Consider the following 12,684-nt stretch of genomic DNA (forward strand, 5'->3'; position numbering starts at 1 on the left):
CTAACTAACTAACTAACTAACTAACTAACTAACTAACTAACTAACTATCTTTGTATCTATCTATCTAAATAATAAAGCAGCATCCAGTGTAGTAGCTTAACATATTTCATGCTCAAATGCATGTATTACAATTGTACTCTTGTTTATTAAATATGAATACAAAATTAAAAATATATTTTTGAAAGCTTGAAACAATCCAGTGCATATATGATACTACGGTGGTAGTGCTGTGTTAACGAGACGAGATCTCCTTGCGTGCAGCGGTATACTGATAGGATGTGAGAGAGCTGTGCCAGGACAAGCATATAAAGTGTGGCGAGTGAAGAGAAGACTGTCTCCAGGATGCAGAACACATCAGATAAAAACCTCTTTGAGAGAATAGCAACGATAAGATTGCCTTCACACCAAARCAAGTTCTCTAAATTTCCTGCGACTCAGCCATGCTGCAATAGGTCGGGCAGGCCATTGAGAAATGAGGGGTCACCTTTCAATACGGGGTGGGGGGTGGGGCTCAATTATAGCCACAGTATCGCCCACTGATTTGCATACAGATTTCAAGGACCAAACAGKTTTCCAGTTTTTGTGAAGTTTTGTCATGCCAATTTTAAATCCAGCCAGTTCTGATTTATCTTAAAGGCTAGGAGCTAACCGATTCGTTTATTCGGTTAAATATCTGATCATGTTTAATATAAAATGTTCTCAAATAATGTTTTCTTAAAAAAAAGCATCAAGTTGAAAAAATGTATTTAGTCAAACTGATTTTAAAAGCACCACACCATTTTAATAGTTTTCCTTTTTAAGTATTGATTCTTATAATCTATTTTTGACTATTGTTATGTCTTGATTAAAATAGGTTGAGATACATGCCTGAAAACACCATCACAACAAATAAAAAATAAAAAAAACTGTTAATCAAAAATGAGGACAGGATGTCTGTATGAGTGTCTGCGATTCAGCCGTAGGCCTGTAGTGGGTTTACCAGGCACTGAAGAACCATGTGTTTTTAGACCGGGACTTCTGGTTTTGATTCAGCATTGGTTTCATGTCTGCAGARAGAGCATTAAACCAYCTTCACTCCAGCCACTGGTGTTGTATGGTCCTTCTCATCAAATTRTAATCTGTTCAACATTCAGGTGGTTACGTCACAATTTCAGTTAAYGAACACTAAATTTTCTCACAAAGTTACCAAATTTTCTCTCTTTATCTCTAGGTATCTATGAATAATAGGTTTCAGCAAAGTCAGCTAATTATTTTCATTTATAAAAAGTTTCCCTTTCCATCCCAGGAGCTTTCATAATTCAAAATAAAAGCACATTTTAAACTGTTGCTTAATCGCTGTCYGTTCTCTCTCTAATGAGCGATGGTATGGCCTGAATAATATTTTCGTTGATTTATTAACTGCATTTCACATACACATTTATCATTTAGATTTCCTCATTTTACATATTTATGGTTAACTTGTAATCTTCATATTGTTGTGACTAAATATAATAATTTACTTTAAACAGTTAGAGATTGAAATGTGATGAGAGACAAAGGTGTGGTTTTCTGTTCTGGGATGTCATACCAAGTGGATGAGAATCAAGTCTCTTTTAGCCTCACGCCTCAAAAAATAAAAATAAACTACACTCCAATGCATCATATTTTCTCAGCTTACTAGCTACAGAGATTATGTGCCTGAAAACCTGGTCACATGACAGAGTAGGATTCTCTTGTTGCAGCCTGACATAAGAGGAACAACCCCCAGTGGGTTTGACTGGGTTTTGATCAAGCATTGGGGCATTTTACTCAGACTACCAAACCAGAGGGATGATGGGAACGACTKGCCCACAGCGCTGTGAGGTTCCAACTTTACATGTTTGCAAATAAATATTCAAGGACTGCATCAGTTCCCTGCATTTTATTCTGGCTTTCAATTTGAATTTGTTTTTGCGATCTTAGAAGTTGGAATTTTTGCACTTTTAAGTTTTATATAAGGAAGTTCCACAATAAATAAATAAATAAATAATCCAAACATGCCTTGAAAGATTGGCGGCTTTCACCGGCATACAATTACTACCCTTCAGCTTAGAAGAAGGAGGCATTTATGTAAAACCCAACAGATTTTCTCCATTTTGAATCCACTGATCAAACTAAAAAAAGTGTCAAATCACTGGCTGATGGATTAGTGCATCCATACAGGTTAGTAAACAGTTTGACACAAGATCACAAACAGACTGATGGGATCTTAAGTTGTGTAACAGTTTTTCTCCATAAGAGGAGACGAGTCCATCTGAATTACAATTTCCTGGAAATGAAGAATGTTTTAAATGTCACCATGACTTGAGCACAGCAGGTGTTCCTAATTATTTTATTATAAAAATACATTTACAGCACAGACAGTATTTATCAGTTTTRCAGGAAGTTGTGTCAAACAACATGAGCCATCCCTCTTCAGGCCTGTAACACCTGCACATGTGATAATGAGCAACACGGAACGTGTTACATCGCCGATGTTAAAACACTCTGAAACTGTTTTTGAGACACTAGCATCACTTTGTTTCACAGACACTCGTCACATGGATGATAACTTGAAGCAGTGAGTTTCTAATTGATTTGATTTTGATTATATAAATGCTATTCATTCTCTGCCACTGTTGCTTCACAAACAAAGTTGCGAGGCAGCTTTGTAGTGGACGGATGAGGTTTGTCATCCCAGCGGGCTCAGCTCCACACAACATGATGTACTGTAAATGTCACCTCCAGACACACTCATTAAAATCACACAGCTGGAGAAAAGCCCAAGCTTGGATTGACATTAAACATGTGCTCTGGCCAGAACTGGAATCAGAGCGCTTCACGTACACCCAGTTTACTCTTGAAAGGTGCCTAAAAGCTGCAGCAGTTCAACAACAGGGTTTACTATGCATTTATCCTGTGATAATCACTGAACAAACAGCTGCTTTCCAAATTGCTCCTCTTCCTTGCAGCATCCCCACACGCTCCTAAGCTGACCCGTTTGGATCCTACATCTCTGTTTGTATTGATTTCAGATCATGTTGAAGTTCTCTGCACCAACAAACACAAAGAAGAGACCACCGGTCAATAAATCAACCTCATGTTAAATTCATGCACACCTCAACCCGTGTTTTACCTTCTGCACCTGAACGTTAGCACAACAGCTAGACACAACATCAGCAGCTCCGACACATATCTGGCTATAGTTGCGTTATTTCAAACATGGATGTACATATGATGATCCAATGTAAGTTATCATGCAAGTGTTTAGAAAAAAAAGAGCAGTAAAACACTCAAATAAGCTTGCCCACAAAAGACACAAATGCTTCAAAGCTTGGTTGAGAAACAGCAAAGAATGACGGCCCATTGGCAGCCCGGTTGTGGTTTGTCAGAGGTGGTCCACRCATAGGCCAGCACCACATAAACCAAACCAYAACTGGGCCAGTTAAAAACAGTGCCATCATTGCCAGACCTGGCCTACATTCAGTTGACAAACAATTTGCCACGCCAGAAGCCAGCCAGCAGTGCCAGCTTGACAGATCTGCCCCACACATGTATGTGAGACAACAGGTCTCCATTAGTCAGCTCATTGGTGTCATAAAAAGCCAAAACAAAATATATGAAAAAGACTTCAGAAACCTCAATGTAACTATGTAATTAAAAATAAATTTTGAAAATATTTTTTAAGCTAAATATTTTTGAAGAACGCATTAACAATATGTATGTCTGTTATGTAGCTAAACTGTACTTAGCTTGTTGGGAAAAATAGATTTCATATTTTAGATGTTTCACACCAACTGTTCCAAGCTGCTTTTAAGTCTGTCTAGAACACACACACTGCTGCAGGCATTCTGTAAAACAGTAGGAGCAAACAAAAGGGAAATCTGATTCTGTTGTTTGCACTGTTTGGTGTAATTAAAATGCAAGCTGAGTGAATAAAATTGCCATTGAAAATTGCAGATGCAGTTAAAATAATAGCTGCTGAATGTTGCCTGTGTCTAGGTATCCTGTACTGTCTCCATGTGTAATGAATAGTGGTGTTAGGCTGGTCATTTTTTAATCATTGTGCTGTTTGTTAAATACAACATAACTGGGTTTACTGTAAAGCACAATACCRTGGTATAATATTAAAATGCACTGAGTTTTACAGTATCTTGTTTTATATTGCATTATTCTCTGTTTTATTGTATTCAATTTTACTCTTTAGTATTGGATCATATCATTGGGCCTCATGCAAGAACTGTTCATATGAATAGATTTGTTCTTAAGTTGTGCGTTTGAGTGATTTAGGAGAATTTGTGGCATTCACCAATTTTCTCATACTGTATTATTATTATTTTTTTATCGGATACAAAAAAAATCCACGAGTGGTCCAGACCTGTCGTATATTTTACGAGCAGTCAGTCTGCTGTTATCCAGACAGATTTTTCTCATTAATAACTTTATATTTCATTAGTTTGAAGATATTTTGAGTTGAAAATAAATCACACTCCATAATTATGTTGATAATACGTTATTCTGTTTGAACTGGAATTAGATTTTAAATGTAACTAATGACATAAATTGGTAAGATTAAATTAAATTGGCTTTTAATGCTGTTGTATAACACTACAATATTAATATGAAGATCGCAAACTACAAAAATAACTTAAATTATGCATTAATTGAAGTTTGGAGACATTTTAAAATGCTTTTTTTTTTCAGAAATGCATCTGACACTTGCGACGGTCGGGGGGGGGGGCGGGGCAGGTGGGTGGGGGGGTAGCGGTGCGCGACTGCTCTTCTTCTGAATAAATGAAAACTATGTAACACAGTTGTTCACACCTAAATTAAAAATATTTGACTAAAGAAAAAGTGGAGCAGGACTAGAGAGAGATCAATAAGATTTAGATTTTCATTTCTGTGACTGTACGACCCCCAGGAGACACGACATTAACAGCAGTCATCATTTCATTCCCTGGCTTTAGCAGGTCTGACGCTGCTAAAAATTACATTTTTTCTGGATCTCGGAGAGCACAACTTCATTCTCCGAAATCATGAAGTTCTTGTTGTTTTTTTTGTTTTTTTACTTTGCAATGTCACTTATGAATGGACACTTCCTGGTATGTGGGTTAGAAAACTTAGCCTTACATGGTGGTTTTGGGGTGGTAATTATGCTAATCTTCTTTCCCCACGCACGAGCACCTGATACGCATTCATCAGTTTACGCTCCTCATTTACACACTTTTCATGAAGTTAGAAGAGTTTGTTGAATCTGATGTGGCATGTTCACATAAACCCTTCACATGAACAAAAGTAAGAGAAATTTAGGATAAGAAGACAAAAATCTTCTTGCATGAGGCCCATTGTGTATCATTTTGAACTTATACTACTTGAACATTACGTGTTGTATTAAATGTGTAAAGGCACAGTGACTGCTGAAGATCAGCACTCCCTGCAACGCAGAATGAAAAGTGGGCAAAAATAAATAAATGAATAAAATGATGTTTTGGAAAATATTATATTAAGCATATCTATTGTACTGTATTATGTTTCAAAGTTGTGTCCTTGGTCACACTTTGTGACATAAAAAATAAAAATAAAAAATAACAAGGGTTCTCAATTGTTATCAAAAAATCAAATATAAAAAGCTAGTAACATATTTTAATAATAATAATAATAATAATAATAATAATAATAATAATAATAATAGGTAACCAATGGTGTAAAGCAGTGGTGCCCAAAGTCAGTCCTCAAGGGCCGGTGACCTGTATGTTTTAGGGGCTGCCCTGGTTCAACACAGCTGAAACTAACGAGTGCCTAATTAGTAGGCCTCCTCAGTATCAATCAAGGTCTGCAGAGGCCTACAAATTAAGCACTCCTTAGGTTCAGCTGTGTTGTACCAGGGCAGCTCCTAAAACATACAGGTCACCGGCCCTTGAGGACCGAATTTGGACACCACTGGTGTAATGGCTGTTTGGTTTTGCATCATGACTTTAGTTATAAGGGTCAACTTTGTAAACTTCAGCTGATAGTTGGGCTCACAGATCTTTGCAGCTACGATTTTGTGGGTTAGAGACTGTTTTAAAAGTAATATATTAATGAATCAAATATTCCAAATTATTAATTTTTGGTGCACGTTTTCTTATTTTACATGTCATAGCATAAATAAAGAAGTCATAAACCMTGGTTATTCACATGGCTCTAAACTGGTTCTAACTAAACAGACAAACAAAAGACGGCCTTTAATCTCCAGGAGTGTCCAATCCTGGTCCTTCAGGGCACCATCCTGCATGTTTTGCAGGTCTCTCTGCAGCAACACACCTGATTTGAATAAATATGTGATTACGAGGCTTCTGCAGAACTTGAAAAGGTAATTCAATCTCTAAATCAGGTGTGCTGGAGCAGGGAAACGTCAATATGCTTCGGAACACGCGTTCTGCTCGTTGTGAGGTTTCAGCACCATGGACAGAGGTAACGGCGGCTGAAGCYATTTCAGCACCAGGGACATTTCCGGTGATCTAACTCCGCTTCAATAGACTGTATTTGCAGCAAAGAGGAAAAATAAATAAGTGAAGCAGGCACACAGGGTGACTAGTGGTATCATGTGTAAATAAAATCAAGTAAATAAAGCCAGTAGAAGGTAAACAAATACAACTTATGATCCATCCTAACCACAACAGGCTGGGGAGTTTATTTGACAACAAACATGTAATAACGTTGTTTGTCGGGGAAAACGTAACAAGTAAATACATTTGAGGCTACAGAGGATTACAGAGAAGATTTAGGAAGAGCTCAAACAGCGCCACACAGAAGAGACGTAACCAACACGTCATTTATTGACACACAATCCAGCCAATTGTGGCGATGACGCACCATTTAATAACTGTTCCACAACTTTCCCTTTAAAAGCCACAGACAAGATTCACTTTTTATCAGCTCAGCGACCTACATTAAAACACTGTGAGCAGCAGAGAGATAAAAGTAAAATAGAATATAAAAGGGGGGGGGGGGGTTCTTACGTCCTCGTCCTCGCAGTGTCCTCGCTGGTAGCGGGGCTGCAGCCGGGCTCTCTGGCTCTCCGCCGCCCTCTCCCCGTCGCCGCTTTTCCCCAGGAGATGGTTCGCCTCGGGGGGGCTGGGGAAAGACTCGTTGGTGTTAATCTTCCCCGCGAATCTCTGATACAGCGACGACATGTTGGACAAGTTGCCAAACAGTCCGAAGAAAGAACTCCTCCACTCCTCTTTCAGCCAAGTTCACACATCAATAAAAAATAAATAAAATGAAATAAAAAAGAAGAGATAAAAAAGAACATAAAAGTTGAAGATTGATTGGAGATTCACAGCACGCACAGCCACGCAACTTCCACACTACTTTCCCTCTCCGAATTTATGATACTAAATATGAAGAAAGCAGAGCGGGTTAAAGCTGTGAGGATCTGGATCCAAATGACAAAAGAAACCCAGCTGGCTGCTGTCCCGCGTCGCTTTCCCTCCCCTGTGGCGGAGAGGGGAGAAAAAAGTGTCCGCTGATAAACGTCCAGGGACTAAAAGGGTTTTTGGTGACAGCTGGGGACTATCCAACCTTCACACATTAGATTTCAGAGAGGAAACTTTGGCACGTGCATGGTGCTCCGATATCACCATTAATTCCTTATCTTTGTTCGCTTCCTTTTGGGTCAACGGAAGGAGTCATGCAGAGAGCAACAGTGCCTCCTTGTGGAGGAAAGCGCACACAACACCTGACTGAACGTTGACAGAGATGGGAGGCAGGTTTAAACAGAGAGGAAGGTAAGAAGATTAATCTGACTGGCATAACCGAGCAAGGAATTTTAATCCCAAACTTTATCTTTTTTTCTCCTCCTCTGTCATAAATAAATAAATAAATAAATAAATAAATAAATAAATAAATAAATAAATAAATAAACATTAGGTGGATTTAAATGTAACTATCAAAAAGTAATCAGTCAAAAACTGATTAAATTCTGGAGTCCATCCAATGAAAAAGCTAAGTAACTTTAGCCAATCACAAAATAGCTTTACGCCAGTCAGTTTTAAAGACATTCTGTTAAAACTTGGTGTGGTGTTGGCTGAGAGTTGCCCCTGATATACTTTGAGTCCTAATAGATTAAACAAGCAACATTATTTTCAAGGTTTAACCTAAAACAACGTAGAGTGATCTCTCTATTTAAAACTTTGGCACAAAAAGTGATAAGCATAGTTTCAAGTAGAGGCCTTTAGTTCTATTCATGAAACATTTTGCATTTAACTCAGTTTATTAATGTCAAACAAACATGATTTGAGAGCACAATCCATAGAAGAAGTCCAAATCATAAATCCAACTCAGTTATTAACAAACCTTTTAATCCAGTTTAAACAGTCTCAATCAGTACATTACAGAGTTTTAATTAGTAAATGGAGTTCTACAATGACACCAGACCTTACATCAACAACCTTTTAAAAAATAAAAAAATGTATTTTACATCTAGAAGTTCCAAGGCTTAATTCATTCACTGATTATACTGTCAATTATTCTCTTCTTTTTACCCTTAGTTCTGACAGAAGTAAGCAATAAATAAATAAATAAATAAATAAATAAATAAATAAATAAATAAATAAATAAAATAGTTATTTTATTTCTTATTATAATTTTGAACCTTATCATTTAGAAAACAAACCAAAACATTTTTTTTTATTCCCAACCATTAAGAACGAAAAGCAACAAACACATTCACACATCTGAGAGACCGTAATCACTGCCTGTTTGGGATTTGTCTTTGAACAACAACTCAAATACTAATTAGAACCTGAGCAAGAAAATTATCTGGAGATTATTAGTCATAAAATAAAGAAAAAAAAAACAATCTTTAAAGTTGTAAACCACGGAGCTGCAATTCTTTAAATGCAAAATTGTAAAAAAAATCCATTAGGAAAATGTTTTTTGTGTGTTGTTGGCTGCCCTGACATCCAGCTTTATTTACATAACACACACATACACACACACTATAGAGTCATACTATAGAGATCTTACAGTTTGTCTTGTTTGAGTTTGCAAAGCCTCACAGGATGTAGAGCATTACAAAAGAATAAATATACAAATAGATATATAACATTCACTCATCACAAGGCAAGCACAAATATATGGAAGACATAAATGTTACCCTTTTCATTCTCAAACTTTACACAACTTCCCAAACCAACAAGATCCACATGCACACAAAATACACAAAAAGGTACATATTTATTGAGCTACATTGGGTTCACAAAGTTATTTATTTATTTTGAAGCTGGAAGAAAAAAATGGTTTAAACAGGAATAAAGGGGAAAAAGTTAAAATTACCAGTTAGATTCTAGCTTTTATTATTTTTAAGCTTAGTTTAAAACATCTGGACTAGTTTTGTTGTGGGGGCTGGGCCTCAGATGWCTATGGGATGTGGAATCATGGCTGACATCTCAAAGCAGTAACCGGACACAATAGTCACATGTGTTGCATTCAGGGACCATGGGAACTGAAAACCTCTGTAAAACATCATCGATACTCTATGTTTATGTGATTGGTTTTGAAAAATACCACGTGTCAAAGATACAAGCAGCTTATGTTGGTGCACAACATGAATCTCAGTGGAAAAAATATATTGAAAAATATTTATTTATTCATTTTTAAGGTCAAAAYCTTATTTTTTTTCTTTCAGTTTCAAAACTATTTTTAAATTTTTTAACAAATTTCATGGCCCCAATTAAGCTCCACACAATTTAGTCTGCTAATATGATTTTGCAAAACATTGTCATCAGATCTAGAATAAACACATAACTCACTGATGATATCAGTTACTGTCAAAAAACTATATTCATAAGAAAAAAATAATTACAAAATAGTAGAAAAAACCTGCAGGAGAATTATTAACTTGTAAAGTAATATTCTAGTTCTTCATGGAGAGTGCAGCCTGCAAGAACAACAATTTGTCAGGGCAGCAGAGGGCAGACCTGCTTGCTTTAATTCTCTTTCAGCTGCTGGATTCCAGCAGACCTCGGATGCTTTGAGTGGACAACAGATGGAAACGTAGTCAGTTCATTTTATGGATCTTCAACAACAAAAAACAAATCCTGATCACAGAGCAGAATGGATAGCAGCTCCAGTTTATGTATTTTTGGAGCCCAGCCAAGGAAACATACCAACTGGAAACCTGAAAGCAACTTTCCTCTCATGAGCCATTAAACTCTGTCAACAATCCCCAACAGTTTTCAGTAATTATTGTCTGGTTTATGTTGTTCTTTCAGGCATAAACCAATGTGTTTGCAATCAAAGCTGAATTTGCACTTTACCAATTAAATTCCTGACAGATAAGCTGTTTTTCTTAAAAAAAAGAACAATAAAGCTCATTCGAGTAACTTATGCAAAGTCGGTTCCATTCAGAGAAATTGCTCACACACTCACGTGTTCGTTCACACAGTCTGTTGTTGGTGTGTTCTGTCTGTCGGCCAGCCCGACTTATGATGAATAGCCTCTGGTTTCATCCAAAGCTGCACTCATCCAGCCACATGTCTCAGGAGAGCTGCGGCCTCTAAATGTGTCATAAAAACCGAGGCTCTGGAGAATCACCAGGTGACAGAGGGAGCTGTCGGGTCCACAGAAAAACCTCCCAAAAAATAAATAAATAAGTGCCACATCTTAACTCATGTGGGCTGCCAGAGATCAACTAATGCATGCCAATGGAGCAGGTCAATCATCCTGACAAYGTGTAAGAGACACGAGTTGAAGACAAGATCGATTCATGTGATGCTGGAAGAATAAATGGCTGGAATTTTGTCATATGTTTAAAAATGTCGTCCAAGGGACGGTTTGGCTTCCAAAAATCATTTCACCGCTGTAACAAATTAAAGGAGGCATCGAAGGAATGCATGTCGCCAGCTGCCGTTCATGCCAGAGTTTTWAATTAAGATAATTTATGGTGAGAAGTGACAGAGTTGTAGACGTTTTAGTCAAACCGTGACAAAAAATATTACGTGCCGTCTCATGTTGATATGACAAAATGTCAGGCTTAGAGTATGTGCAGCTCCTGCCGCACCAAGTTTTAGCTCAATATCTATAAAACTGTCTGAGTTATTTATTTATTTATTTATTTATTTATTTATTTATTTATTTATTTATTTATTTTGTGTGTGTGTGACCGTTAATGCTGATTAGCTTTGGTGCCCATCTCGAATTGGATTGTCCATAACTGTAGTTTCCTCAGCTCTCCTGGTCACTCAATTTTTCACACCTGCTGCTCTTTAACTCAGCCCTCTCAGCAGATACAAGATCCATTATTTCACTTAGATTTTGTCAGATKCTTGTATGGAAGCTCTGGTGCTTTTGTGTCCAATTCTGTTTCAGTACTGATTTTTTTTTCCTGTTAACGTTTGCTTGTTTGGATTTGATTGCTACATTTTCTTTTCTGTGAAATGAACATGTTGAATTACACCTACCTGCTTCCTGCTACCAGCTTTTGTTGTTACCAAACCACCAAACACCCACCCTTACAAATATGTAAAACTGACTGAATCATAGATATTTTGTTTTTGTTTTCTAAGGGAAGGTGGAAATTAGGGCCATCTTGAACTTGGATGAGTCTTAATGTCATTCACTTGCATGGTGACACTCTGAACACCTATTATTAAATATGCAACCTCATACATGGTTACCTTTAAAGAAGACGTGCTTTTAAATCCTTCAATTTCACATTTAAATCATTCACTACGGGTCTAAATACAGTGAAACTGCAATGATTTTGTGCTGTCTCTTTAAAAGCAAAATGCATTTTACAGCTAAAAATGTAGATTTTGAATGATATGTCCCCCGTAATTACCCTGCCTGTTGCTCAGATTCTTCAGATTTGGCAACACGGTTTTGTTCAGGGGAGCACTTCCTTTAAAAGACCAAGCTGCTGTGAAAGGTGTTTTTGTTGGAAGTAGATGCCAATTCTCTATTTTCAGCCAGACAATGTATATTTTTTTGCAGCCAACAGTAAACATGGGCAGTTAATCTAGCAAAAAGTACATTATTTCCCACTTAGTGCCTTTGTTTTTGTGGTGGAGTATATTTAACTCAAAGCTTCTTCAAATTTCAACTTAAATAAACTACATTTTAAAACAGAAAATATCCAGACTTTACACACACACGGCTGTAAAATAGTCTGCTCAGCTGGCATGAAGCTGAGAGCAGAAGGAAGTCTTTCCAACTATATAAAAGGGGGAGTTTGACCTTGAGATATTAAACGAGTCGTGATGGGATTCACAGCACGAGCAAAAGGTGAGAGCGAGGGTGAGAACGAGGCGGAACGTTTAAATCCATGCCATGGTGTCACTTTTCTCTGCTGCAGTCCACTTCTCGCCGGGAAGACGATGTCGTAAAGCCTCGGCTTCACAAAGGGAGGATCAGTCCGGAGATTACTCAGGATATTTGGGTCCGCTTCATGATGAGCGAACCCAATTTGCGACGGCTGTGGTTCTACACACTCCGACACCTGTCCTCAAGCATCGCTGAGACATCACAGCGGCAGTTTGAAAAAAATGTGCTCTGATTGATTTAAAAGCCCATTTCTGGGCACTCGCATTTTGCAGGCAGGGAGCAGAAGAAGTTTCAGCTTCAGATTAAAAGCTTTATAGTGTCCTCTGTGTGTGTGTGTGTGTGTGTGTGTGTGTGTGTGTGTGTGTGTGTGTGTGTGTGTGT

At 37.6% G+C, this 12,684-nt stretch overlaps 1 protein-coding gene across 3 annotated transcripts in view; it reads right to left on the reverse strand.

Moving 5' to 3' along the window:
• The window catches only part of LOC106515527 (dipeptidyl aminopeptidase-like protein 6), a 251,853-nt gene that overhangs the window by 165,245 nt on the left and 73,924 nt on the right, over positions 1-12,684 (reverse strand). Inside the window, exon 1 of one of the 3 annotated variants that reach the window (XM_014005365.1) lies at positions 6,999-7,477. The exons of the other annotated variants lie outside the window; for them this stretch is intronic. Within the exon in view, the coding sequence (XP_013860819.1) occupies positions 6,999-7,172 (174 nt within the window). The 5' untranslated portion in view covers positions 7,173-7,477. Of the gene's footprint in view, positions 1-6,998; positions 7,478-12,684 lie in introns of those variants that run through there. 3 annotated transcript variants of the gene reach the window in all.

This window comes from Austrofundulus limnaeus, unplaced genomic scaffold (genome assembly GCF_001266775.1).
Source record: "Austrofundulus limnaeus strain Quisiro unplaced genomic scaffold, Austrofundulus_limnaeus-1.0 Scaffold30, whole genome shotgun sequence".
NCBI classification, from domain to species: domain Eukaryota; kingdom Metazoa; phylum Chordata; class Actinopteri; order Cyprinodontiformes; family Rivulidae; genus Austrofundulus; species Austrofundulus limnaeus.